We start from the raw sequence: 27,856 nt of genomic DNA, 5'->3' as shown, positions 1-27,856 counted from the left end.
TGAAAACACTGCTATTCCTGAGGCTCTGGGAGGGTTATTAGGGGGCAAGGTCTACAAGGCTTCAATGGCTCTGTTGTAAGCATTAAGCAAACATGTGGAAGGTACCGCATGGAGATGTGTTGGCAGTGAAGGTGAGTGAGTTAAAGGGCTAGGGAAGGGAAGAGGTGGGTTTGTGGTGAGCTCTGGAATGTGGCAAGCTATAAATGTAGATCTTATACACATTAAACCTGCCCTGCTGTGGCTTTCAGGGGGAAATCCTTACAAATAAATGTTCAGCAGGTTTTGTCAGAAGAAGGAAAGATTGTCAGCCTTGGCTGAAGAAAAATACAAGAGCTGGGAAGATGTGTGTTTTTCTGAAGCAGGTTCACTTTCAAGGTATGCATTTGTTATTTGAGAATTGCATTTCTCTGACAAGACCTGATGCTGTGTTGACTCTTCAATGACCAAAAGCCCTGTTAACTTTGCTCTACCCCTTAGGAACATACCATTTGTATCTTTAAAGGCAAGCATTTTTCTTTCAAGTTTTGTCACTCCAAACATTAGCAGATGCTTCGTTCCCTCTACAGCACCAGCATTACGATGGCCTGCTGCTGTGCCTGGACCAGTGTTGCTTATGCTTGGCTGAACACACAGTAGATGCTGCAGAGCTGCATTAATCTGATTTACTCTCCCATGATGAAGACTAGGTAGGCAGAGTTTGTTTTTTATCAAGTCGCAGGGTGGGTTTATCCAGTGTTTTACTGTTCTTGAGAACTGTGCAGTGACCTTATAGATCCCATGTTCAAACACTCAGGAGATAGGCAGCTTTTTCTTCCCTCGACCTGTGAACTGCAGACAATTTTCAATGCAGCACTTTCTGAGTATTTGCATGAACATATGGTTACATCTAAGGAAGCTCTTCCAAGCCATTCTCCGTTGGAAAACAAAACAAAACAACAACAAAATCTGCATCGGTGCCCATCTAGTTGACGTGCTGTGTGTTTTCCTGCGGAGAGTTCAGCAGATGTGAGGGCAGCGCAGAGGAGCAAAGCAAGGCAGGGGTGTCAGCACGCTTGCTGTGAATCAAGGATGCCAGTTCTGGGCAGTAAAGCAGAGACAGATAACAGTAAAAGCTGTGCCCCTTTCCTGGCTTCTGAGGAAGAAAAACCAGTCGTTGCTGCCTCTCCCTCAGTGGTGTGGGGTTGAGGGCAGAGAGTGGCCCATCACCCAAAGCATCACTGGCAGCCGGTGGGTGAGGAGGAGAAAGCGGTGTCCCCTCTCCATGGTGCTGAGTGGGCGCTTTGTGCTGCGGCACCCGTGAGAGGTCGTGGCTGAGCTGCCCTGCCGTGCCAGACCCCTCATCGTCTGGCCGCCTTGAGAACGCTGTTCTAATTAGCCGTGGGCGAGAGCCGCTTTCCCCGTGGCCATCTGCAGCCCTGGTGACAGGCGGCGTTGCTAATCGGAGGGGATAAGCTGCTTAGGGCAGCCCAGCTGGAGTGAGCTCACTGCTGGAGTTGGGAGTTGAGGGGGGACAAAGCAGCAGGTTTGCCCCTGCCTTCGGAGGAGCAGACAAAGAGTCGCTGATCTGCCCTGAGGTTCTGGTGAGGCCGAGCAGCATGGCCAGCCGCTCTCCCAGTCAGTGAGTGTCTCAGCTGCTGGAGCAGTGACCATCTTTTATTTTGGGGAAGAGTTCTGTGGCATGAGGCTTGAGTCCAAGCTCACAGTAATGATGATGGTTTGGTTTGGGGGGCAAATTCATGTTTCTGAGGTATTCTGTGCTATTGGTTCTATGATTGGAAGCATGTGTGGTATTGAACCAATTGCTGATTCCAACTTGGAACGTGAGCCTTGTTCAGCAGGGGTGGGAAGAATGGACTTATCTATGCAGTACTTGTGTTTGTCGTTTATCTTCCTTGATATCATAATGCTCAAGTGGTGCTCACTTGAAAGAGCTTTATTTACTTTCCATCAGCTGCGCTATTTACTTTGCTTGTAATAACAGAAGTACATTGATCAGCTTAATTTTTGTTTGCAGAATTGGATTTATTTTGGGTTTTAATGCATTAGCATCGTGCTACACAGTGTAAATAGCAAGCACACGTTAAATGTTTACTGACATAAATGCTCATATGGAATCCATTGGTAGTGGATTTTTGCAGTTTGCAAAATGATGCTGTTTGCCTTGTGGCTTTAGAGGGAATTTTAAAAGGCTCTTCATACAATCTTATTGCCTTTTGAGTAGGATTAACTACAACGTTTAAGTGGCTATATAAGGTCTGAATGGCAATTACAGAAAGGATGACAAACATGATTCTTAATGGAAGCTTTCTCTTTCAGGTCTCAATGAAACCAAAACTAGGAATATGTCGGGTGAAAAACAACTCAAATAAACATGGTAATGTATTGAGAATTTGGTACCTGGCAGGAAGAACTGCTGAACTGAAAAACAACAAAGCAATCCAATGTCAAAGTACCAAGACTTCACGGAACAAACCAGTGCTGATAAGTATGATGGTTCTGTGTTGTTTGATGATTCAAAACCCTTTATAAAACTTCCATATGTTTGGCTGGGTGTTCTTGGGATGCAGGGAGAGCTTCTGTGGAAAACCGTTCTGCATTTTGATTTTACAGTTGGTGCAGTGGGAGGTATCCAAAAGAAGGCAGCATTGCTTTGTCTGCTCACTCTGGAAGTTGCCAACTTCTACTTGGCTTAAAATAAAACCCAAAAATGATGTGTTTGGTGACATTTGAAAGGCAGAAACAGCAGTTCCCAAGGATAATTGCAACACTGCATGATGACCTGCTGTCCATTTGGCAATTCCCACTTTGTGGTGGTTGCTGAAGGGGTTTGTATGGCTTCTTGCAGCCAGGGATGTCTGAAGCTTATGTGCTTTAGAAACAATGCCATTTGAATGGAGACCTTCTGCTACTTGAGTGTGTTTGAAAAAGGTGGTGGGCATTTATTTCCTAGGCCGTGCTGTTTTTCTTTCCATATGTTGGCTGTTTTTTCTTTAAAGATGATCTAGCTGTGTGTCTTTTTCACCCCATCATTTTCATGTTTTAGAAGAGGAATGGCAAAGAATGCTTGGAATGACAGTGATTGGCATTTGCATTTAAAATTTGAGGCAATGAAAGCACAGTCCCCTTGAATGGCACTTACTGCTGTTATCTACAACATGAGGATCTGTTCTACATGAGATCTATATGTGTAACCACCTGACTTAGGCTGCAAATTAGGTCTCCCTTGTGTGTTGTAATTCTTCCAAACTGGTGGACAGCGTAGATTCTCTGCATGTTTAAACATGGTTCCATCCTGTAGTGTGGACAAGGATAAACTGCCCTGTGTAGCCTTGAGCCTTTGCAGGGCTGTAATACAATTTGTGAAGAAACATCCACTTGACATGCAGTTAAACAATACCTTTAGTCCAGGTAGTACCATTGCTGGCAGCCTTGGAGAAAATGGGCATGAAGGAGATATGAATTTGATCTCTGATCAGTGAAAAGAGGGTAATCGTCGTATTCCAGTCTAGTTTGCTGTGACCTGTGTTTGTTTTAAAGTCTTTCTCTTCTAGCAATTTTGTTGCGGATTAAACCTTTCCCTTCAGTCATTCCTGCTCTGCTGGTTGTGATTGTCTGCTGACAGTAGGAAGTGTAATAGTGTCCATATTACTTCCAGGATTAATGCTGGTGCTTTGGGGACAGAGGGACTTACAAGGAAAGTACCTAAAGCCTGTGACAAACTAGGGAAGATGGGCTGAGAAATGTGCATACTCGTATGCTTATACTTCTTCTTATTTTTCTTTAGAGCAAAGACACTTTCAGAAGGACATGAAAGTCGATCTGTATTTGGGTGTGAGAAGTTGAGCAGACATTTCTCATCGCTGGCTTGAGGCTGCTGCACCTCACTGCTGTCAGCTGGGCAGACTGACCTCTCCTGGCCTTTTCAGCTGTTCCGGAATACCACCAGTCAGTTCTCCAGTTCCTGCTTCCAGCCACAAAATAATCTCTACTCTAAGCTGCAGAAGCACAGCTCGAAGCACGTGGCTCACAGGTCTCCCCATCTTGCTGTGTCTGCACTCCCTGCTGCAAAACTCCCTCAGGGACACTCTCACCTTGAGGCTTATAGCTTAGAAGGGAGAAGGAATGAGAATTTTGGCCTTCCTCAGCAGTGCAGTCAGAAAGCAAAGGCAGCTGGTAGCTGCTCCATGCCTACTGCTTATCATCACTGTTTAGAAGGAAGGAACAAGAGCAGTGATTATCCTTTGGAAAAGCAGCAGCCACCTGCTGTGTCTTGTATGGATACTGGGAACCCATCGCTGGTCAGTACACTTTTGCTATTTCATGCTGTAGGTTGTTCTCTTAGACACAAATTAGCTTCTTCAAGGAGCTCAAGGGAAAGCGTCAACATTTGTTGTAGTTCAACCCTGACTACAAGTGATTTTGGTCCATCTAATTTGGAGTCCCTTCAGCCTCTTTTGCCGTCCTCACAGATTTCTGCTGCCTTGTACTGTTCGATCCAGAGGCTGAAGCAAGAAATTGCTTTCATGGGAAGCCGGGCCTCCCTTCCTCTGGAGCCCAACTCTTCTCCAGTCAGTGGCAGTTTGTGCTTTGCTCCTGATGATCCAGCTCCTATTATCCTGAGCACAGGAGAACAGCTAGCTGGAGTAAAAACCAGTGCTGCTCAGGCAAGATTGAGATGGAGCATCCCATTTGCTAAAGGCACAAGCTTCGGTGCAGTGACAAGGGACTTCGGGCATGCTGAACCTATCTCTGTCTCTCACAGATGCAGATACATTGACTCAGGCATGTGGAGAACCAAACTTTTAGGTGGCATCCATCCAGATAGGCTGTCTTCCGGGGTGGGCTCTGGCAGGCTTGTGGATCCAGAAGGAGATTCCTCCAATGATTGCCCTCCTTATTTCAGATGCCAGTCCCAGGCAAAGCCAACTCTGGAAACTAGTGGTTTTTATGTTCATACAAAAAATCATTCATATGAGAAGGTTCTTAAAGCAGATGGGACATCTGGTGAGGCATCCCTATGTGCTATGCCTTGGAAAAAAAGCCTCCCTGAGGGTTTGCACATGTCACTGGAAACATGGCTGGCTGGGACGCAGATGAACGTTGGCGTATCCATGTATGGGACTCCAAGGGAAGTGTGTGTAAGAGTCACTTCTTCTGGAGATCAAGAGTTTAGGCCAGTACAGAAGCTTAGCATTAAATCTGTAGAAGCTGAGAACTCCAAACCTCCTGTTGAATCCAGCAAAGGCTTAGAAGAGGTGTGTGACTGTAGATCTCAAGCAGGCAGCAGGATGGCAGTGGGAGACAGCAGTCAGTCTAGCCCCTCCAGCACTCAGGTTGGAAAAGACACTGGTGACTGTTCCAACATAGAACACGTGAATGCAAACAGAGAAGAAAGGAGAAACAAACACTTCCAGCAAAGCAGCTGGAGGAATTGGGAAGCTCCTGACCACTCTGAAGAACCTTCTTTAGAGAGGAATGATAGAGAACCACGGTGCTGTGAAGAAGGAAGCCAGACACAGGAGACTGTGCCCAGTGAGGTGAGGGTGGGCTCACTGTGTAGCATCCCTAATAGCAGATACTGTGCTTGTTTCTACTTTTTGATAGAGGTGCAAAGTTGAAGCCCAGCAGCAGTGGAAATGCTTGTCATATGTTTTTCTGGCTCTGAATGGTCAGAATCTCCTTTTTCTGATCCTACTCCATCTCAACATTTGCATGTTTTTCTTGCATGCATCTTCCTATACACTTGCTTGTTCGCTTGGTTGATCTTGGGAATGTAAAGACCTGAGAGCATTCACGTATCAAAAGCACCCAATATAATACACAATGCTTAGCAGGACTGCTCTGGTATCCATCCAAAATGACTTACTATGCTGGGCATAGGCAAACTCTTTGACAGTAGGGTACTGGAATGACTTGTCTTCTGTCTGTTTTCAGGTGTCAGAGAACAGCTTCTTGTCTCCAAACATGAATGAGCAAAGGTAAAAAGGACTCTGAATTTACATGTGACTGTGCTGGTAGTTAATGGGAGGAAAGCTGCTGGAAAGTGGCTGAGGAACTATTCCTGGCTTTAGGACTTAACAGTGGATCTGCCATGGTGGGCTCAGGAGCTACGTCTGGTTGTTTTCAAAAGCTGGCTGTCTAGAGTGGAGTATACTTTAAAATCCAATATTTTTACCTTTAAAATTCTACCTTCTAAATTGAACCTCGGTTACTATAGCGATGAAGATGCACTGGTACTACACATGACTTTTCAGTGCAGCAAATTGTAGCATGCACATTCCAGTTAGTGAAGTTCAAGAACAGGGCTTGTTTGTGAGATAGGGTTGAAATTTGTGACCTGTGGATTAGAGGAGTGTGAGATGGATACCTTGACGTGGTGTGAGGCTGCAGGTCTTTCACTCTGTAGACAGAATGATTTGAAATACTTCTTTTTCAGTGTGATGGCTGAAGGCTGTGTTTAATGTTTGTGTGTTAACTGGAGCTCACTTGGTTGGTTTTTTTTCTCTCAAAGTTTCCAGCACTTACGTGACAGAAAAATGGTAACTCAGTGTTTCCATGCCTGGAGGGACCACACCATCTGGAAGAGGGCTGCAGCAAGACAACAGCAGCCTCCAAAGGTGGAGGAAGCCCTTGGTGCTTTGGAGGTAGCCCAGCAGAGACGTGCCTCAGCTCTTCTAGCTGCCAGCTTTCGCAAGGTGAGGATGGGCCAGGGACAGTACAAGTGGCACCTGTTTAAAATTCAGGGATGTGGTCCTTGGTGCTGATATTCTGCCTGCAGTTTGTTCTAACCATGTGGTTTCTTCTTCTTCAGTGGAAGGAAGCTGTGGCAAAACAGAGCCAAAAACAAGCTGCACAGTCTGAGTCATATTCTTATACCCAAAGTTCATCAGTGGGTTTTTCTGGAATAGGAAGATTAGCAACTATGACAACCTCAGCTCAGCACCAGCTTACAGAAGGATACATGAAGGAAGCTGAGCAGGCTTGTAGGTAAGCTGAGAGGATTCTCCTACTGGTATCCCAGACAAGAGGAGGTTTACAGGAAATTTTTGTGTGAAACTTGTGTCCAGGTCTGTGAATGTATTACTGCTGCAATAATTAGTACCTTAGAGCTTTTAATGCCCTACTGTTTCAGTCTGATTTGTGTCTAACACAGCTGTCCTGTACTCTTTCTTGAGTTCAGCTATCTCCTGCATGTGGAATATGGATGTAAATAGTATTGTTCCACTCCAGCATCACAGTCTGTAGAAGGACACTATGGATGGTCAGAGGAAAAGACCATCGTTCAGCCTGTTGATTCTGAAGGCAGGAGAGGAAATCCAGACAGAAAGATAGGGCTACCTAGGGAGAAGGGAGGCTCTGGGTTCACTTTGCACCTGTCTGGACAGAAGGGTTTTAAGGGATACTTGCAACTTTCAGGGTGGAAAGTGAACTGTGGACACAGCTTCATCGCAGGCAGAGAGGAGATGAGTTCTGCTGGAGAGTTCAGGCAATAAGAGATGTGAGACGCCTTGCTGGTAAGCACATGTTCTGTGGAGCAGCTTGAAAGGAGCCACTGTTTGACCGTGTTTCTTGGTCAGTGTCTAGTTGTTGCATTGACCTGGCTCTTCCAGAAACTGATCCTCCAAATAGCTGGGCTAATATCTGTAGTGGTGGAGGGTGGCTCACCTGCCCTGCTATATGCTTTTGTCTTGCTTCCTATATGAATTCAGCTGTAGCAGATACTGTTGCTCCAGCAGTGTGATCTGTCTCCATTAAGTGCCATTTGCAGACAGCTGGAGTTCAGCCTGGGAATGATTGCTGTGTGACACTAAGCTATTTCAAGTTCTTCTCAGTTGTTTTTCTTCCTGTCAATCTGTTCCTGCCCTGTAACACAGCAGCTTTCAGACTGTGGCGCCTTCAGAAGGAGCTGCTGAGCAATGAGGAAAGCAGGCTGCTGGAAGCACGTGCCCTGCTGGAAAAGAAGAAGCTACAAAACACTTTCCAGGTGTGGAAGTCCCGATACTCAGAAAAGGAAAAGATTTTAGGGCTGAGAGTTCAGATCCAAAGAAACTTGGTCTCCAGGTAAGTTGATGAGATGTATTTTTAGTGTGATAAAGGAGTTCATTCTGGAAGTCCAAGGAATGATGGTGCCAACCCAGATAGTGATGTATTGTTCCATCTTCAGGTCATCTTTTTATTTCCTTTAAGGAGTAAAGGTAGAAATATATTTTGGTCAAAACAGATTTTATTTTAGTGGTAGGAGGAACTTCTTTGGCTCAGAAGTCAAAGTCCAGAAAAAGATTTAGTACTTCAGTATTCTGTCTCTCTGTACCTGTCTTTCTCAGGTACTTCAGAGCATGGAAAGAGGCTGTTGAGCTGAAGGCGCATTACAAGAGCAGCCTGATTCATCTCAGAGTAGAATCAATGAGGAAATACTTCCAACTGTGGTTCCAGATGCTGCAGGTCAGAGAAAGCAATAAGCAGGCAATGGTAGACTTCCTCTTCCTGAGATGGAGGCAACATTATGGTGAGTGTCCTGGGGCTTGTGCAGAATCTAAGATTTGGAGGTGCTGAGACTTATTCTTTCTCCACTGTGAAAGTGGAGGAGCCTGAAAAGCTGCTGAAAAGAGCCTGATAACAGAGAGGCACAGGTATAGAATCATAGAATCTTTTGAGTTGGAAGGAACCTTTAAGGGTGTTCCAATCCAACTCCCTGCAGTGAACAAAGACATCTACAGCTGGATCAGGTTGCTTAGAGCTCTAAGCCATCCAGTCTGAATTTGAGGGTCTCCAGGGACAGGACATCCCCCCAGGACTCTGGGCAACCCGTTCCAGTTCTCAGTACATGGAACTAAGGAATACCATAGGCAGTGGGTGGAGGGCTGGTTGTTCTGGATGTGTCTCTAATGGTATAGGCAGTTCAGTTCCTATTTCACAGACCCAGAAGAAAGCCTTAAGCCTTGAAAAAAAGCTGTTAGAGAGTTGGACTGAACTGCGTTTCATACGAATGCTTGCTGACAATTGTTGTCTCTTGTCAATCTCTATAATTGGCCAAGGACCAGCTGTAAGCTCAGTACCTCACAGGACTGCGACAGAAGGAGATGACAGCCAGCCACAGTGGGCTGTAGGGACACAGTTTCCTGAGAAAACAGGCTACTCTCTTGATGACTTCTGCCTAAAGATGAAACTCCAGAGGGTGTATCTGTTGTGGAAAGAGAGGCTGTATGAGCACTGCAGAGCTGAGTGAGTGACAAAGCCAGTTCCTGAAACCCTCTTTGGTGGTGTCCACTTGACTCCCAGTCCCCCTGGAAAAACCTCTTGTACTATCTATTGCCATCATGTCTATAGTAGTGTTCTCCTCTGGTATCTCTCTTTGCCATCTCAGTATCTTCTATTTCAGTTCTTTCTCTCAGGCTTTGGAGGAGCGTAGACTCAGAAAAGCTCTGAAATTATGGCACCAGAAATGTCTCACGCTGCTGATGAGCAAACAAAGTCCTCAGCACTCTCACAGTGAAGAACCTCTTGCTGTGCTTTTTTGTGAGGAACTCTCAACATCTTCTGGCTTCCACAGCAGTGCTCCAACTACTCTTGCCTCTCAAAGCTCATTGGAAAAGGTGAGGAAGTTTTCTTACAGGTCATCTCTCTGCCCTCTGTGTATGAGCTGCTCTGAAAATGGGATTTTTCAGGAAATAAATTCTGCTTCAACACGTGGTATTGTAATTATTGAACTGTGCTCAGTGTTTAGGCCTGAAATGCTCTCAGGGTGTAGGGTACTGGCATTTGTGTCATCAGAAGCTGTAAACTCACTTCTTTCTCAGCCCTCCTCATTTAATGGTACTTGGAACTGCTGAGTTAGTATGGTTCTCTTGTGTACTTTGCTCCTGTTTGTGGCTGCAAGGTGGAAGGGATGAGATACAAATAAGCTCATCACCGAGAAAAGGTCAAATGGGCATATTCTCTGCCTCTGAGATGGTTTGCTTTCCCATCAAGCCTGAATTTCCTTTGGATGCATTCTGGATTTTCCTGATTCTTTGCTGAAATTAGGTGTAAATGACATGGTCAGAACTGTTAGCAGAGTGATCCCACTGTTAGGACACTTATCTCATGGCGTGTTTTTATCTCCTTATGTGCAGGAATACAGTTTTAGTGAGAGCAGCCAGCAGAGCTGCTCCTCCATTCTGACTGCTGAGGATGTGACATACCTGCCGTATTGCAATTCCTTCTTGCAACTACACCAATGTGCAGAGCTGCCAGCAGAGCTGGGTGGAGAGCTGTGCTTGCAGGCTTCCTTTCCTCCATGGAGGACCAGATCTGGGTGAGTAGGAGATTGGTTCCTTAGGATGCAGCTTGTTTGTTCTGGTCAAATTCATTCTTTCAGGATAGTCACCCACATCATCTCACAACAGCCTTACAAATACTTCCTTCTTTCTCTTGCTTTTCTGAATGACGCTTTTTTTCTTGCAGAGAAAATTGGTTTGTGGGAGGTCAGTTCCAATCTTTGGCACTGCAAAGTGCAGATAGTAATGTCCAGCCTCTTGTCAGTTACTCTACATGGGAAGAGGTGAGACTGAAAAATGATGTAATACGTGTGAATGTATAACTGCTTTTTGCACAGCCCAAATGAGGAAAGAGCCCCTTTGGGTTTCAGTATCAGGGTATGGAAGATCTCGTTGTTCTTCTCTTCTTGCGGTCAGATAGAAGGCCGGGGGGGTTGGGGGATTGAGTCACATCTTAGGGCAGCTCTTCCTGTTCACTTTCTAGTTGAAATGGAAGTTGTCCTTCTGCCTAGGATTTAAAAAGGATGTCAGACCCTTGTATATAGATGTGTGGGGGCGGGGAGGGACTAGCAACAGAAAGTTAGATGGGAAGTTAGATGTCACTTCCACAAAAGACATAGCAGCAAGAACAGGCTGAGCTGCAGGGAGTGACTGTGACACTTCAGAACCTCTTAGTTTTTCTGGATTACAGGACTGCAGCTCTGAGAAGGAGGTGGAGAGTTCCTGGCACCAAGTGGAGAAATGCTGCCTGCAGAAGTACTTCATCATCTGGTCCACTCGAACTCAGCAACTCACAAAGGCCCAGCAGTACTGCAGGCTTCTTCGTCTGTCTCGGTAGATATTGTGCTTCTCAGAAATTTTCTAAAGCTGTCTGTTTAAGGAGCTCCACGCTTGCTTTTCCAGAAAATTCCTCTTTTTTCCTTTTTCAGTGGAAGTTTTACAGACCGTTATTTTATTTTCCTGCTTCAAAGTTGTTATATCTAAACACCATTCTCTCTGGTTTGATGAGCTGCTACAGAAGTGAGAGTGAGCCCAGTGCTGCTGGTATCAAGCCTTGGTGACTTCCTATCTACTGAACTGGCCTTGCTCTCTACTTACTTAGAAGCTGCAGAGAACAGAAGACTTGGCAGAGCCAGGACAGAACACCTTTCTCCCTTACACCTTGCTCTGCCTATGCTCTACCTGACATTTACTTAAGGAAGGATGTGAAGGATATGCATTTCCTAAAATCTCTCATATGTATTTATTATTAAGGTTTCAGTTACAAATGTATGAATCTGATTGAGTTGTTCCTACAGTTGCTGCAATGATCTTTGCTTTTCTCAGAGCCTTTCTCATATGGCATCGCTGGGCTGCAGAGAACAAGAACCAAAAAGTAGCAGCAGCTCTTAAATACCAACTTAATTGCTGCCGAATGGCCTTCAGCTTGTGGAAGAAGAGACTGGCTCAGAAACTGGAAGCTGATCAGAGATTCAGGTGTCACCTCCACCAGATGACTGCTGATGCTCTTCAGCGTTGGCATTCCTACTGTCAAAGTAAGTTACTCCATCGTACAGCAGCATTTGTCTCTGTATAAGAATACTGGGAATGTTTGGGCTGGAGAAACTCCCACTTCTGGTTGTAGGTGTGTGAACATTAATCTAGGGGCTAATGGGAGCCTTATTGCCCTGTTTTGCAGTGCATATCTGATTCTAGGGAGATGCAGTCTGAGAGGATGACTGGGGAAGGGGTGAACTTAGTAGTCTTTTCAGCTGCTTGGGAAATAATGGACCAGACTAAGATTCCCTAGGCTGTAATTTGCAGCAGGTGTATTCTTTGCTCTTGTGTGGACTCTGTAATGGGGTGGGAGAAGTAGTCAAACTTAATTCAGCAAGCTTCCATCTTTTCTCATAGGGAAGCATAACATGAAGGAGCTGCAGCAGAGATGGGCTCAGCACAGCTGCCAGGAGAAAAAGAGGCTGATCCTGCAGATGTGGCGCTGCCAAACAAGGCAGCTGAAAAAGGCTGCTTTATTCTGGGAGTGTCTCCTCCTGCACAGGTTTGTTTCCTTTCTTTGAAGCATTTCCAAGGAAGGCTCTGTGTGAAGAGCAATTTATGTAGCAGCAGATCCAGGGTATTCAGACCTGTTTGATCAGTGAGATGATTTATGCCAAGGATTCATTTAAGACATGGGAAGCGAAGGTTTGTTCGTAGCAGATTTACTTATGAATTGCAGGCTCAGCCTGAGAAGGAGAGAAGGTCAGCAGAGGAAAAAAGCAGCAACAAAAAAGAAACACAGTGAAACCTTAGCAGCTGCGATGCTCAGGCTCTATGCTTACCCCACCCAGTTGCATTTTCTTCTGCAAATCAAGCTGTGTGGTGGCACCCTAGCGGGAAGTGTGTTTCAGAGAAGTCCTTCATGTTGCTCCTTCCCGTAGTGTGTCTCCACCATTAATCTTCCTTCTGAGCTCTCTTTTGATGGGAGATCGGCTCTAATTTCTCACCTTAATGTCAATAAATAAATCAGCTTGCCAGTCAGCGTGGCTGTGGTACAGGCTGAGCCCTGTTTCTTCCGAGGGGGGCATTTTTCATGCTAGGATAACCTGCAATAGATTCTCTTGATCTTCAGAGAAGCCTGCCAGGCAGAGGATATTTACACCTCCATCCCATGGTGCAGTGGGGCAGTTTGCATAATGAAAACCCAAGTGGAATGAGGAACCGACAGGACGAGCCAAGAGTTTAAAGCAGATTTGCTTTTGGGGTTGTGCAGTCAGGCTGCCCCCTGTGCATCAGAGTGCTAGATAGAGGTGGAGTTATCGTAGGTGCAGATTTGCAGTGCTGTTAATTGTAACTCCTTCTGTACATGTTGTAGGATTTGTTTATTTGTTGAATAAAATCTTGAATAAAATTTGAATAATTCTTTTCTAGCCATATATCCTGTGTACAACAGGCCCTTAGCGTTTCAGCCAAGAAAAAGAGGAAAAATCTGCTTCTTCACAACAAGAAGCTGTTTTGAATCCAGCTTGATTCTGCAGCAGGGAGACTTAACTGGGTCTGCTGGGATTGTGCTGAAGGAAATTTCAGCAGCATCATTACTCTTATCCGACAAGTAAACAGCCTTTCTCTATAAGGCATCATCCTAAAGATCAGCTGCTGGCACAGAGAAAGATCAGGCAGACTAATTTAATTCTTGTTGTTTTTTTTTCTGGTCAGTGGGGGGAAATGTAATATGCCATTGTATTCTGTTTGTAGGGGGTATTTAAAGAGCAGCAACACTGGAATGGCCAGAAGGAAGCAGTCATGCTCCTTTGACCACTTACACATAACACTGCACAGTGGGTTGAGAAGGTGGAATTTGGTCCATTGTCTGTTTGGTGCTGATAAAGATCACTTCTCTGTGTTTGAACTGTTTTTCAGGTGCATAGTTACCTGGGCCCAGGTCACTGCCTGCAGACTGAGGCAGCAAGAAGCCCTCTGTTATTTTAGAAGTGTCAGGGAGCACCATCTTCTAGAGGGGAGTTTTGCAGAATGGAAAGTGAAGTTCTTGGCAGCTAAACAGCGGTTGCTGAGAGAGGAGAAAAACCACAAGTGGCATGGATGTTCTCAAGGAAAAGCCTGTCAGCGCTGGCGATTGGCCTCAAGGGGACAGCAAGCCCTACACTTAGGGTCTGTGGCCACTGTGAAACAGGTAAGAAAGTCCTTATGAGATGATTAAGGACTCCCAGTTGGCTTGTGGGTCAGTAGGTACTGAGCTGCATTGACAGGGCTTGTAGGAAAACCTGGTTTGGCTTGTCCTAACTGTGGTGACTGCCTTGAAATTCTTTACAGACTGTGCAAACAACTTCACCATAATCTGGCACAGATTACAGCAACCATCTGGAGCACAGTACTAAGGAGTGAGGATATTTTTGACCAGAGAGACAAGAGCACTCCTTCCTCTCTGCTCAGAGATGGGATGGGATAATCACAGTCCCCACAGAGCAGACAGAGCTGTCAGAGGTGCATATTATTTCAAAAGGCTCACAGTTAATAAACCACAAAAAGCTGGATTGATTTTGAAAGGCTGAGTCAGTCCTGCTGGGATCTCATCTGTGCAGTTTCCAGCTTGGGGTCTGGCACATTAAACTACCTGCAGGGATATGAACATAAGTGTTTCTGTAAGGCTTGTTTCTGTGCTGTGTATGTGCATGTGTTTAGTCTTGGGTGCAGCTGTGTTAATTCTGTTTGCAGGCCTGCAACTACTGGACAAAAGCAGCTGCCTTTTCCCAGTGCTCACGGCAATGCGGTACCCTGATAGGTGCTAGGAAGAGCAAGAAGATGGCTTTGTCTTTGTCCATAAGTAAGATACCTCATTCCCTCTTCCTTTTGTGGGGCCATATGGGGTGTGTGAGTGGGGAGGGGTGCTTGCCAACCTAATCACTGGGGTTTCTCTGTGAAGTAGTTGCTCACTGCAGTCAAATTTTGACTATGGACTGCTTCTGTTTTTAGTGTCCAAAGGACTGAGAACCTGTGGCGACTCTAATCTCTTCTCTAGCTCCTGTGTTAGCTCCTGTGTGATTCCTCTTTTCTTTCCTAGAAAGGAGAGGATGCAGAGAGAAAGGTTCAGCTCCGGCTGCTTCCCTTGGGTTTTTTCCCAGTGCTGTTCACCGCTGGCTGGTGATCTACAGAAGCCAAAGGAGGACTGAAAGGCTGCTGCTCCCTCAACAGCTAGAGATACATGAGTTGGTAGGACCCATCCCTGTGCATGCCAGGATCCAGGAGAATAAAGCAGAGGTGGATTCTGATGAGTGGAATGAGAATTGGCTTGGGTAGGCAGAGTTGGAGGGCTCTGAGCTTTGTCATTGTTCTGCCACCAGGGAAAGACTCCCTGACAAAAGCTTGTTTTCCTCATTTTCTTGCCTACAGGAGGAAATATCTGAGGTGGTGGCATCGTACAGTGACGCTGCGCCGGTGCCAGCGTGCCAGGAGGCTGCACAGTCTGGCAAGGGGGTGGCAGCAGTGGAAAGAAGCCAGCAGGGTGGTGATGCTGGCACAGGTGCTGGTGAGTGGTACTGCCACATGGGTGTCAATGATGGGTGTTAGTGGGTAAGCCCACTATGCTTGCAGCCTCAACTACTTCCCTAATGAGACCCAGAGATTTAACATGCACAAATGTGCACATAAAATCCCAGTTTGTTGCTGTGGATACTTTGTCCAGCTTTCTCCTCAAAATGCCAGCTGTCGTTTGTTTCCCTTCTGCTCAGGACAAGAGGTCAAACAAAAAGAGGGAAGATTTAGAATGGATATAAGAAAACAGTTTTATACAGTAAGGGTGGTGAGGCAGTGGCACAGGTTGCCCAGAGAGAGGTGGCGGTGCCCCATCCCTGAGGATACCTGAGGTCAGGCTGGATGGGGCTCTGATGGAGCTGTGGGTGTTCCTGTGGATTGCAGAGGAGTTGGACCAGGTGGCTTATAAGAGTTCTTTCTAACTCAAACCATTCTGTGATCTAATCTGTGCACTGCCTTTCTTCCTGGCAGGACCAGCAGCGGCTGATAGAAAAGGCCTGGAGAACATGGAGACGACGATATTTACAAAGCTGTGTAGTGCAGAGGCTTTTGGAGGTTGAAACTAAAAGCCTCCTGTCTGAGGTAAGCACTTAAGGCTGCTTTCATTCTTTGAACCCCAAACCTCTAGTACAACTGTAAGGGTTAAAAGGTTTAGATCTAAGTTCAAGGTACCAAGACTCCAGGAGAGCTATCCCATATTGCCAGAACACAGGGCTATGTCTGGGCCCATGTGCTTCCTTGTTCCTGTGAAGTGTCACATCAGAAAGAGAATAAGTAAATGGCAGTTTGTGGTTAGAGGGATGTAAACTGAGTCCCACACACCTATGTCATTCTGTGGGAAGCAGCTTCTCCTTACTGTGTGGCTGGGTGTGTGCCTTTACCAAGGAATTGAAAGGTGGAAGGTGCCAGGCTCTGTGGTGGACCAGCAAGCACCACAAAGGGACAACTGATGTTCCCTGTGTTTCCCTCCTTGAACTGTTGAAAGGAGAAGTTGAATACATCAAGAGATGGGACTTGCCCAGAACAAGGGTTTATCTTTGGATCTGCAGGCCTCTGGTAAGGGTTCTAAAGGGCACATAACAGGATGTTAATCCATGAATCCTCTGCCTCTTGAGAGCCCACTTAGGGAACAAACAGGTTCTACACTGTTTCTGGAGGACCGTGGTGACTTGTACCCAGGGTCAGGCAAATTGCCATAAATTTGAATGAGCAAGCAAAGCCCAGTATCTCTAATAGTCACTTCCCTCCTCTGCCTCCTAAAGGGTCTATACAGGATTAAGTCCTCATTTTATACAATGTTCTTTTCAGCACTGCAAAGTGCAAGATTTTGCACTTGGGCTGGAGGAATCCCAGGTATATATACAGACTGCAAGGAACAGTCCTTGAGTCTAAGCCTGCAGGGAAGGACTGGGGGGTCCTGATGGATGAAGAACTTAACATGAGCCAGCAGTGTGCTCTTGCAGCTCAGAAAGCAAAGGGTATCCTGGACTCCATCAGAAGAGGGGTGGCCTGAAGACAGGCTGAGGGAGCTTGGCTTGTTCAGCCTGGAGAAAAAAAAGGCTGTGGGGTGACCTCATTGCAGCTTTCCAGGACCTAAAGGGAGCCTACAAACAGGAGGGGAGTCAACTCTGAAAGGGTAGATAACAGCAGGACAAGGGGAAATGGTTTTAAGTTGAAGGAGGGAAGATTGAGGTTGGATGTCAGGGGGAAGTTCTTTACTATGAGAGTGGTGAGGTGCTGGAACAGCTGCCCAGAGAGGCTGTGGATGCCCCGTCCATCCCTGGAGGTGTTGAAGGCCAGGTTGGATGGGGCCCTGGGCAGCCTGGGCTGGTATTCAGTGTGGAGATTGGTGGCCCTGCCTGTGGCGTGGGAGTTGGAGATTCATGATCCTTGAGTTCCCTTCTAACCCAAACCATTCTGTGATAAGAGCAAGTACTGAAATGAGGGCAGAGGGAGGAGGCTGTCACACTGATTTGTACTCTTCACTTCCCTTGCTGGCTACACTACACAGGGAGGATGGAAAAAGCATGCTAAATGAATGGTGAGGCTTTTGGCTTGGCCATTGCTAGAGGAAGAGCTGTGTTCACTGGTGCTGTGAGGGTGGCTGCAGTCCTTCAAGGGTAACCTGAGTTTTTTATTTGCTCCCCCTACTTCAGGCATTTGGAAAATGGCGTCAGCTCACAGCATTCCAACTCAGCATCAGAGGACACTGTTGAACTGCAGCTGATCATCTCAGGAGTGGAGGATACAGCTGGCCGTCACAACAAAGAGCTGGTCTCTTGCAGTCAAGAAAGCAGTGCACGATCTACCTGTGTGATTAAAAACAGTGCTGCAGGCCAAAAGAATGGTGATGGTCAAAGGACAACCAGGAAGAGGCGGAACCTAGAGAAAGGTCTTACTTAAAGGACTGATACCTTGTCTCCCTGCTGCCACAAACTTGAGAACTTACCTAATTGCTTTTGTTGTGAGGTTGAGGTTGCATTCCCTTTTCTACTAGAGCCCGATTTTGTTGGGAGTTTGGATTAAATGCCAAAAAAATACTTTATAGGACCTCCCTTAACTGATTATTTATGTATGTATTTTGCAGGTGAGAGCTTAGTAGGGGATTAATCAAACCTTGGTTTTGAAGCAGTGAGCAGGAAAGTGTCTGTGGAAACGCTACATGATGCTGTTGACTCTGAAGTTTGGACTGACCCTGTCAGTGTGAACAGAGGCCTTATTTTTAGAATTTGGCTCTTCCCTTGGGTGGTTGGGATGATTCCCATTTGACCCCCACCCCCCGTCCAAGTCCATCAGCTCTTCATTAAGGCTTTCAGTGGGTGGTCAACCTCTTGACTGCTTCCTGCTGGTTCCTTTCTGCACTGAATGGGCTAGGGATGAAGAAACCTGCTGGGAACAGCTGAGCACCAAAAGCTTTGCTGGGGGAAGACAGGCGTGTCTGACCCCCAACCTTCCCATTACTTGCTCCTGTGATTGATGCCCTGTAATTACCCTGGATATATGAGCCCAGACTCAGACAGCTGTAATGAGAGGGTTTGAAGAATCTGGAAAAGGCTTTTCTTCCTTGCTTGTTTGAAAGAGATGCTTGCAGCTTAGCAGGGATCTTGAAATCCCACTGAGAGCTGCCCCAAGGTCTTGTTTTCCTAGCCTGGGGTAGCTTTGCAGGATTAAGGACAATGCAGCCTCGGCAGCCCCTTCTTTCACTGGTGCAAGGCCTAAGTCTGCTGGAGTCATTAGGTCAAGAAAGATTAGGTTATTTTTTTCCTATAGATACTAGAGGACTACTGCTCTTGTGGCCATGCAGGCAGGGTCATAAGTGATGATTATTCCTTTGACCATATTTCCTTTGGGGGAATGCAGCACTCAGTTGTTTTCTTAAACCTTTCCCTTGGGCTAAGGTGATTAATTTTCAAACATTATTCTTTGTGCTGTTTCAATAATCTAGTCTAGTACAAGAGACATCTGTACACATGAAGTTTATTGTACTTTAAGTAGGAATTGCTCTATTTGATCACATCCAGAAGTGGAATTCATATTCCCATTAAAAAATAAACCCTAAAAATCAGGCAGCACAGTTAAGAGGAAAAGTTAGGAAAAATTGAACCTTTTTCTGGAGTGAGCACAAAAGAGTCTGGTTTTAGTTATGATGCAGTACATCATTGGAGTGCAATGTAAAAACAACTTGAGCTTCTTTTCATGGCTGGTAGCAGCTGCAACAACTTCCTTGCATAGATGTTGCTGACAGGAGTGTTTCTGCCCCCAAAAACCTTGCTGAAGAAAGTTACCAGACTTCCATTGAGCTGTGCCATATTGGCGTGCAAGGTTTCTCCTACAAGCTGTGATCAACATAACCATGGTAAGCACCCCCTTCCATCCTGCAGAGCTGGCGTGCAAGCTCAGCACAGAGCCGCAACTCAGAAGTATTGATGGTTCTTCTGGCTACTGTTCAGTGGAAAGGGATAGGAACATTTGTGCTGGGGATAGAAGAGCTTCTAACAAGGGTGGATCAGAGTTGCCTGGCTCTGAGCAGCAATGCTCACTGGGTTTAGGAGCCTATGGTCCAAGCATCCTGACAGGAGCTGCTTTTTCTTTCCTTGGAGTCAGCAGATGAAAGGAAGAAGTAAGGGAGTAGAAAAGGAGTTTTTCACTGCTGAGGTGGAGAGTTCAACAGCTCAAAAGTATCATCCACAACCTGCCAGAGGCAGTTCTCAAGTGGGAAGTCGTTGTCCACCAGGTTGACCAAATAATAGTTGTCGTGGATGTACTGGATGATCATGCGAGAGGGTGACTCCTCTTCGTAGAGCTTGGCCCACTGCTCAATCCACAGAGCAAAGGCCTCATCCTGCCGAGGAAAGAGAGGTGTTTATGGGGGTTTAATGCACATTTTATACTACCACAACTGGGACAATCAGCATCACAAATGCCTGTAGCTTGTTTCTTCATAGTAAATGCTGCAAGAGCTGAGTAAGGAGGTTCCTGCTTTCCAGGCAGTGGGAGGTACCATGAACACAACTGTTCAGAGCTGAAATGTGACATGCTTATAGTAAAATGGCTCAATACTGCCCCTGTGCGTGTAGCAGGAGGGAAAGCTATTGCTCAGAGCTCTGGGGACTCATACGGAGGTGATGGCTCCCCAGCCTCCCGCATACTTACTTAGTGTCTCTGAAAAGCTCTCACTGGAGAGAAGCTTTAAATACACTGAGGGAGCAGACTGCAGAAAGCTAATGCCACAACAGTACTCAATTGCATGTGGCGTTAACAGATTCAAAACAAATCAGACACTGAACTTCCAGGGTTATCACAACTGTATCCAGCAGCAGGAAGGACTCACCTTCCAGGAAAGGAAGCTTACAGGATCCACCACGGTGGGCTGGATTATCTCCCTGCCTGGAAAGATGCCCCAGGTAACAGCATTGGGTTGCAGGTCGGGGGCATTGGTGATATTCTGGCCCTACAAGGAAAAGAAAACCTTTCTGAAGCAGCTGCTGGATGAGATACTCAGTAAGTCAGAGCAATTTTCCTGTCCTTGTTAAGAGATCAGACAGCAGCTGCAGGTCACAGCTGACTTGTTTCACGTTCCCTTCCTGCCCCACTTTGTTCCTGGGGATGTCTGAATCTTTGACCTTTGTCTCTCCCCCGAGGTGGTGAAAGTATCCTGTAAATATCAGCCTACCTTGACGTTGACAATGTGGTAGTTCACCCGCAACTCGTATTTCTTCAACACTTTGAGCAGAGCTGTGACGATCTCACTGGAGGCAAAGAACTCCAGGTATGCCTGCCAGGGTGGGAGAAGGGAAAGAATAAGAGCCCTAATGCATGGCAGGGCTGACACATGTGCACAGGCAACCAAAAGAACAGTTGTAACCTATGCTTTATAGCAACCAGGCAGCCTAAGACTGCTGTGTCCATCCCCAGAAATATGTATTACAAAGGGGACTGGAGCAAAGGGCAAAGCAAATTGGCAAGAGAGCTGAGAAAAAAGAAAGAGCTTGTGGAGAGCAGAGGTAACAGCCCAAGAAAGGTCAGTTTAGGAAACCCACAAGCTATTTGTCCTGTACCCCTGTATGCAGACAGGCCAGAATATGCTACAGGCAGTGTAACTACAATTGCTGGGCCTGGAAAGCAGCCAGTACTGGCCAGAGTTCCTGGAAGGAGCCTGAGTTTGACTTCTGTTCTGCGTGGTACCCCACGAACAGCAGCGTTCTGCCAAGGCAGCCCAGTGTAGCAGGAGAAGTCAGAAGTCTCAGCTGGGCTCTGAAACCACCCTGCCTTTTGTCCAGTCTCATCTTTTGTCCTCAGTCCTCCCAGTGAGCTCGCACAATCTAATTCTGTACTTCCTCCAACTACTGCTGTTCTGTGCTTGGCTGCTCCAACAACTGCTTCCCCTCCCCCCATTTCCTGGCTATTGTGTGATGATGGATTTCCCCTCACCTCAGGGAATTTGGTTTTTTTGGTTTTTTTTTTTCTTTGAAAACATAACTGCATTTGCCATCTGTTCATTTCATGGCTTTAGCAATTGGGATCTCTTTTGAACACAGCTGCTTTGTTTCCTAGTACAAGCCACTTGCCTGGCATTTACCTTGACACAGGAGAGTCCTATCTCAGCCATTAGTGGCAAGGATGTAGGGCCTGAAAATGCATGACAGTAGGAGGCAGGCATGAGAGATAAGCCTGCCTGCAGACCAGAAGTAACCACAGCAGTAGTACTGCAGTGGAGGCAACTGGTGAAGAAATTTGCCTTAGAGAAAGATGGATGGGAGAATTCTTAGATACCCAGTTATCAGCATGAAAAGCTGGATGGTAGAGATACTGCATCACTGGTTGCCATTATTAGAAACCTGGGTGTTTCCTGTATTGGGAATGGGATCAGCTGCAGTGGGCAGGCATGTTTCATTGATGGTTTTGGGCTTTTTAATCTGAAACTTGATAGCTCTGCTCTGGGAAGTGGTTAGCATCAATTACTTGCTATGAGTGAAAACAAGAAGTTGTTTTGAAGTCGGACAAAACTGCTAGGTAAGCCACAGAGTTGATGTGATCTGTCTCTCTTAAGTCACCAGAGGAGCTTTGTCTTGTCCCAGCAATAAAGCATTAGAATAAGGAGCTGGCAGAAACAGTATCTCATTGGAAGCCAAAGACCTTCCTACCTCATGGAGACTGTACTAGGTCACAACTTACTGCTACCCAGCAGAAGAGTGCAATACCTTTTGGAAGACATAACCTCCACTAGGTCCCCAGCCAAAAATGGGGTCTGTGGATGGTTTGCCATTGATGTTTGGCTGGGAGTTAATAGTCAGGATTCCTCGTCTGTTGACCTTCTCCAGCTGCTCCTTCAGAAGGCTGGTTTCAGTAGCAAGAGGGTCATCGTTCCAGGGCATACATGTAACCTACCACAAGGAGAGAGGATGGTTTACAATGTGGGTGTATACAACAATCCTTTGGTTACCAACTGATGCTGAAGGAACTCAGAAATGCCCTAGTGGTCTTGAAGATATCTCACACAGGACAGGATTCTCTCAGGGGGACAGGTATGCTCAACTCTAGGAATGAGCTCAGCACGATGCTGTAGCAGCTTCCTTTTTATGCTGAGCCCTAGCTCTGGCTCTTGGATTCTCTTTGGAGAGAGTATCCCCCTTCAGCCACTATCTCAGCAGTTAAAGGTAGGAAACTGCTGTTGTTCTCATTTAGAATGTGACAGAAACAAGAGAATTTAAGCACTGTTGTCTTATGCCACACTGACCAGCCTTTCCAGGGCCACCTCTCACCCTGTGTCCATTCTTGTTGGGCTCTCCAGTGATGTAACACGTGAAAACCTCAAAGACGCTTTCCTCACCAGTCAGTTCTTCCCCCCACATCTTCAGGAGCTCCTCACGGGGAGACTTGCTCTTCAGGTAGAAGAGGTAATAGTCCTTCAGCTCCCCAAAGGCTGGAGAAGAGGAGTTACCCCTGTAAGGAGAACAGACACAGGATTAACAGAGCAACTGGGGACCTCTTCAACAATAAACCATCATTTCTGCCAGGCCCAAGGTATGCACAGGATACCCACTAACTAGAGATCAACCATGCAGCAGGCTGTTGTAGTACACCTTGCTATTGCAGGCTAACAGCTTACCATCGACCATTGGGGAAATCATCCCATTCTTGAGTTCGATAGATGTAACTTTTTGGCCTAGAGGCCCAGAAGATTGGCCGAACATCTTCAACTCTTCTCTTGGGGTGAGCACTGACTGCCCAAGGCAGAGGCCGCCTGCACAGAGAAAGAAGAAGTCAACATACTTCTCCTGCTGTCTTTCCACTATTCCTGCTGGGAATGTATTGAGAGACTTAAAGACATTTCTTCCAAGTGGAAACTCTAAGAGTTTAGGTTTTAAAGCTCCTCTAAACAGGCTACCTCAGTTCTTCACTACCTCCCAGCTTTTATCAGAGACCTGCACAAAGGATGAATATCTAAATGCAGAGAAAGGTATTTAAAAAGCAGAAGAGAAGAACCAACCCATCCACTCCTTGTGCATTTAGTAGATGAGATGTGCAAGAACTAAAGCAAACCAGCATATTCAGCTCACCTCGGGTCCTCATTCCAAATGCCAAGGCGCTTAAGGACTTCAGTCGTAGCCACTTCCCGATTGAGGGTGTAAAAATGGAGCCCGTGCACCAGGCCACTGTCCAGCAGCTCCCGGCACATGGACACTGCCAGCTCCACCCCATAGTTCCGGATGGCTGCATCATTGTCCTTGATGGGTTCAATCACATCTTTGATTTCTTGGGGCACTTCCAGTTTGGAGAGCTTCACCAGCTGGCGCAGAGAGTGGTAACCCTACATGAAGATACACGGGATTTCAGTCTTTCTGGGTCCTTTTCTCACATCCAGTAACAGCTACTTGATCTCAACTTTGCATCGGGAGACTGAGAACTGGGGGCTCCTAGATTTCATGCAGCCAGGCCCTATCCTTACGATAGTAATGCAGACTGTCTGTGTCAGTTCAGGTGATTTCATTATATTTACCTACTCAGTGACTGAGCTCAGCATGCTGACAGTGATGTCTAACTACTCTGAGCAGGTAGGCAACTGTCCTTAATATCCCTCTGTGCCATATGGGTACAGAAAACCTTTATAGAGTTTCATGTAGCAAACCACCTACTGATTTATCACATTTTTAGCACTCTTACTTCCCAGAAATTTTTGGAGGCCCTGAGCTCAAAACACCTCACATGGATCCACGCTGCCTCCCCAAGCCAGAATAACTTGATTTCACCTGTATGGGGAAGATGCCAGGAATAATGGGGCAGGTGATGCCAATGGCTTGACAGTCCCTCATGAACTTGAGAAAGGTTTCTGATCGGAAGAAAAGCTGTGTAATGATGAAGTCTGCCCCAGCAAGAACTTTCTCCTTCAGGTATTTCAGGTCTGCCTCATAGCTCTCTGCTTCAGGATGACCCTTGGGGTAGCCTTTAGAGGGAATGAAGAAAAGCAAAGCCTAGACGTTTAATGAGACATTAGGAAGCAGCCAGTCTCACTGTGTCACTTACAACCCAGGTCCAGAAAGGGACTGCTGGACTGTTTCCTCCCATCCCCACCCCCCCCATCTCAGACCCTATCCCATACATTGCATCAGAAGACACGTACCTGCTACACAGATATCAAAGTAATCATCAAATTCACTGCGAATGTGCTTAACCAGGTCAACGGCGTGATTGAATCCATGTACCTCTTCCTCCCATTCCTCACCAACAGGATCTGGAAAGACAAAAATCCAGTCCCTCCATTACTTCTTCACTTTGCTATGAAGTTGGATGCAACAGCAACACTACTTCAGTGTATAATATAAGGGCTCTAAGACAAAAGGATTCACCTCCACGCAGTGCCATGATGTTCTTCAGCCCCAGCCTCTTGGCCTTCTGCAGGTGCCCTGTAATGTCATCCTTGGTCTGATTGCAGCACGTCATATGGAGGATGGTCTCCAGGCCGCAATAGTTGACTGCGGTGTTGGCAATAATCATGGAGGAGGTTTCTTTGTCAGATCCTGGGTCCCCTGCGGGATGCCATGTCACATCAATGAAGAGAGGACCACCTGCTGCCATGCGGTCAAACCTGTGGATTTTAGTGCTGTGTCAGCCTACCAGGTAGCCAGCTCACCTCTCTGCACCAGGGTATCTTCCTCCCTGCTGGAATGCCATCAACAAGCAAGGAAAACTGGGATGGCAGCAGCAGGAGTGCACATCCCATTCACTTTGAGATGGAAGACTATGCCAGAACTCCCTGTTCCCAGCTGCATAGGCTACAAACATGGAAAGGTAGGTCAGGTCTTTGGGGTGTTTCCAAATGTCCCTCACAGAAGGGACAAAGGCTCCTCTAACTTTTCCTCTTTCTTGCTCTGGGCTGGAACAGGCTCTTCTGTTTAAAGCATAGCACTGGCATACAGCAATTACAGAGTGTTATGGAAATCCCTCTTCTCCTCCAGACAAGTACATGGTGGCTCAGGCTCCAGGATAACCTTTCGTTCTGCTTAGAACTATCACCTTCTGCACAGCACATACATAAAACACCAATCTCAGAGTCTAAAACTGGAGTCCTTGGTAACACAGAAGTACAAACTATAGCAGCTGAATGATTCTGAAAACCTGCGGGAGTCAGTCCTGGAGATCTGGGCACACTGTCCATGAAACAGTTTGTTTTAAACAGCTATTACTCTATTGTCCCCTAGATCTTTGCTTCAGACCTAGAGCATGACAGCAGCCTTGTTTGTGAAGAAGCAGCCTTGCACTCTCAACAACCCCACCACGACACTTAACACTTGAGGGACTCCAAGGAAGATAAGTTACCTGGTGTCCATTACCCTCCTCAGCGGGAAAGCACAGCCCCATTACCTGCTTCATCACCTGGAAGGGGAGACAGAGCACGGAGCAGAGCCTGCCTCATTAACTCTTTCCCAACCCTCCACCAAAGAGGCTCCATCTATCCCCTCTCTTACCCTGCAGCCCTCACCTGGAGATGAGATTGACAGCAGCGTTGGCTGTGCGTGGAGGGAAGAACTCCAAGGAGAACCACCTGTCCCCAGAGTCCTGCCGCCTCCGCATCTTCTCACGCAGTCGCTCATGACGTTCAGCATCGAGGACAGGAGTGGAGCAGCGTGAGCTGTCCTTGGAGCTCTCACTCCCACTACTGCTGCCGCCATCGGACTTGGAGCTGGAGCTGGCACTGCAGGTATGTTGGTTCTCATTGACCATGGTGAGCGCTCTGGAGGAAGGGAATAGAAGCAGCACAGTGGGTACAGGACACACAGCTAAGTGTCTGTGTGAGGAGATGATGGAAGATAAAAGGGATCCTGTGCTACAACCACTGTTAATCATCACCCTTTGGCCAGCCCTCACTGTAAGAACCTAGTGAAAACAGAGTAAAACGAGTGCATTTACACAGTGCTGAAAACAACACAGCAGATGGCTCTGTGCCACCTTGATGCAACTCTTCTGTGCCTGCTGGCTCTCACAACAGTCAGGTTAACACGACTTTTGCTATGTCTGCAGTTCAGCAGGGCGTGATGCCCACGTGCATCAGCTGAAGACCTTTTTGATCCTGAGGTCTCGGGCTGCAAACACCAGCAGATTTTCTTCTACAGCAGCTGCCCCTTGGACTGCATCCACCTTCATGTATTCCCATAAGGCAGCATTTCCTTACAACATAAAGATAACTGTAAATTGGAAAGGTAAACAAGAAAAAAAATGGAAGAATCCTTTCTGGAACAATCCTTTCTGGAACAGGGAACCCTGCAAGCCATCCTTCATTTTGTCTTAATGGGCATTTACCCATGGCACTTCATAAGACACACCACCTCCATAGAGGTTTGCACTGTACCATCTACTTACACACATTCAGCTATTTCCTTCACTAGATACATTCCTTTCCTCACCAATAGTGGCTGCTCAGAAACGAGGTCAGAGACCGTCCCATCTTTCCCTGCCTTGCAAAATGCTCAAGTATGATTGGTGGCTTTACAGAACACCAAGCAGCTCTGCAAGCTGGATATAGGATGCTATATCCACTGAGCTCCCTGGGCCACAACTGCTTGATGCCTTTTCTCCAACAACTTGGAAGTAAGGGAGCAATTGCAGACAGTAATTGTCAGTGCTCAGAGCTGTCGCCGGGAAGCAGCACACTGTCATTACATAACATGGAAGCTATTCTGGAGGAAGCTGTTGCACAAACCATCACACTCGCTGTCCTCACCAGAAACTCCAAGCTCAGGTCACCCAGACTTTGAACTCTCCTGCTGTTTACACTCAGCTGCCCATCAAGCCAAACCCCTTTGAGAGAAAGTCTGCTTTTACCACCTGAGGACCACTCCAGCTGGCAGCAGATAAGAGAAAGGAGGTGAAGGCTGCACCAACAGCCCTCCCCACAGGCACAACAGCGGGGGGTCATCCCAAAGCACACAGCTATAGGGGCAGCCTCTCAACAGCTCGTTACTGAGGCACAACGCAACACCTTGGGGTTTATTTCCCCTTGAGGGTTGTTGTCCTATTGGTGTCTCTATAGGGTGTGGTTTTCTCGTGTCGTTTTCTTGCCGGCTGCCTCAAATCCTATTGGGAGTAGACAGGCCATCAGTAGAAGCGCTGGGATGAGTCCTATAACCTCATAGGGATCACAACTCCTCCCGCATCGTGCTTTGGGGCCAGACCCACACCCCTTAACGTTACACCTGCACAGCTATTGCCAGGCCCCGTTACCCAGTCCATAACCCATATAGACAGCGTTATGGGCACAGCAAGAGGCGAGACTGAGCACATAGACATAGGAAGGCCCTACAGGGGTTGGCCCTACAGTGATCAGGCCTAGGGGGATCCCAGCACCCCACGGGGACTCCTGGCTGTCTAAGACCGGCTGTTATCACCTGGGCTGACCCCTCTCTATGTGTGTGATGGGCTGTTTCCCTCTCTTCCCCCCATAGGGCCCCGCTCACCTCCCCTCGCCGTTCGCTGCTCATCACGCCCGGCCCCATCCCGTGTCCCTTTAATCCCCGCTGTTCCCCCCCCCACAGCCTCCCAGCGTGGTCACGTGATGTCCCGCTATTCCCTTATCCAAC

General features: G+C 46.9%; 2 protein-coding genes across 8 annotated transcripts; one reads left to right on the top strand and one right to left on the bottom strand.

Moving 5' to 3' along the window:
• The first annotated feature begins 82 nt into the window (after positions 1-82).
• C21H1orf167 (chromosome 21 C1orf167 homolog) lies at positions 83-17,826 on the top strand. Of its 4 annotated transcripts, none has more exons than XM_015882353.2 (21): positions 83-686; positions 2,317-5,537; positions 5,935-5,978; positions 6,512-6,695; positions 6,812-6,987; positions 7,417-7,514; positions 7,878-8,061; positions 8,325-8,506; positions 9,036-9,222; positions 9,380-9,593; positions 10,113-10,294; positions 10,444-10,540; positions 10,948-11,090; positions 11,583-11,791; positions 12,150-12,294; positions 13,653-13,923; positions 14,466-14,574; positions 14,812-15,043; positions 15,141-15,276; positions 15,753-15,863; positions 17,438-17,826. In XM_015882353.2, the coding sequence occupies exons 2-21, from the start codon at positions 4,185-4,187 to the stop codon at positions 17,495-17,497; spliced, it is 4,317 nt and encodes a 1,438-aa protein (XP_015737839.1). In that variant the 5' UTR covers positions 83-686; positions 2,317-4,184; the 3' UTR covers positions 17,498-17,826. The 4 variants fall into 4 exon arrangements, with proteins under 4 accessions (XP_015737839.1, XP_015737838.1, XP_032304705.1 ...); XM_015882352.2 differs by having other exon boundaries at positions 7,875-8,061; XM_032448814.1 differs by lacking the exon at positions 83-686 and having other exon boundaries at positions 5,475-5,537; positions 5,935-6,695; positions 7,875-8,061.
• Positions 17,827-18,742: 916 nt separating this feature from the next.
• On the bottom strand, positions 18,743-27,849 carry MTHFR (methylenetetrahydrofolate reductase). 4 transcript variants are annotated; one of them, XM_015882359.2, is made up of 12 exons: positions 27,734-27,849; positions 25,762-26,013; positions 24,629-24,867; positions 24,403-24,513; positions 24,032-24,225; positions 23,342-23,592; positions 22,891-23,025; positions 22,544-22,724; positions 21,983-22,165; positions 20,455-20,556; positions 20,113-20,232; positions 18,743-19,623 (listed from the first exon to the last, which is right to left on the bottom strand). In XM_015882359.2, the coding sequence occupies exons 2-12, from the start codon at positions 26,001-26,003 to the stop codon at positions 19,426-19,428; spliced, it is 1,956 nt and encodes a 651-aa protein (XP_015737845.1). In that variant the 5' UTR covers positions 26,004-26,013; positions 27,734-27,849; the 3' UTR covers positions 18,743-19,425. The 4 variants fall into 4 exon arrangements, with proteins under 4 accessions (XP_015737845.1, XP_015737846.1, XP_032304709.1 ...); XM_015882360.2 differs by lacking the exon at positions 27,734-27,849 and adding an exon at positions 25,599-25,655 and having other exon boundaries at positions 25,762-25,876; XM_032448818.1 differs by lacking the exon at positions 27,734-27,849 and adding an exon at positions 25,599-25,655 and having other exon boundaries at positions 25,748-25,863.
• Between the last annotated feature and the right edge of the window lie 7 nt (positions 27,850-27,856).

This window comes from Coturnix japonica, chromosome 21 (genome assembly GCF_001577835.2).
Source record: "Coturnix japonica isolate 7356 chromosome 21, Coturnix japonica 2.1, whole genome shotgun sequence".
NCBI lineage: Eukaryota > Metazoa > Chordata > Aves > Galliformes > Phasianidae > Coturnix > Coturnix japonica.
This window is presented reverse-complemented; position numbering and strand designations above follow the sequence as displayed.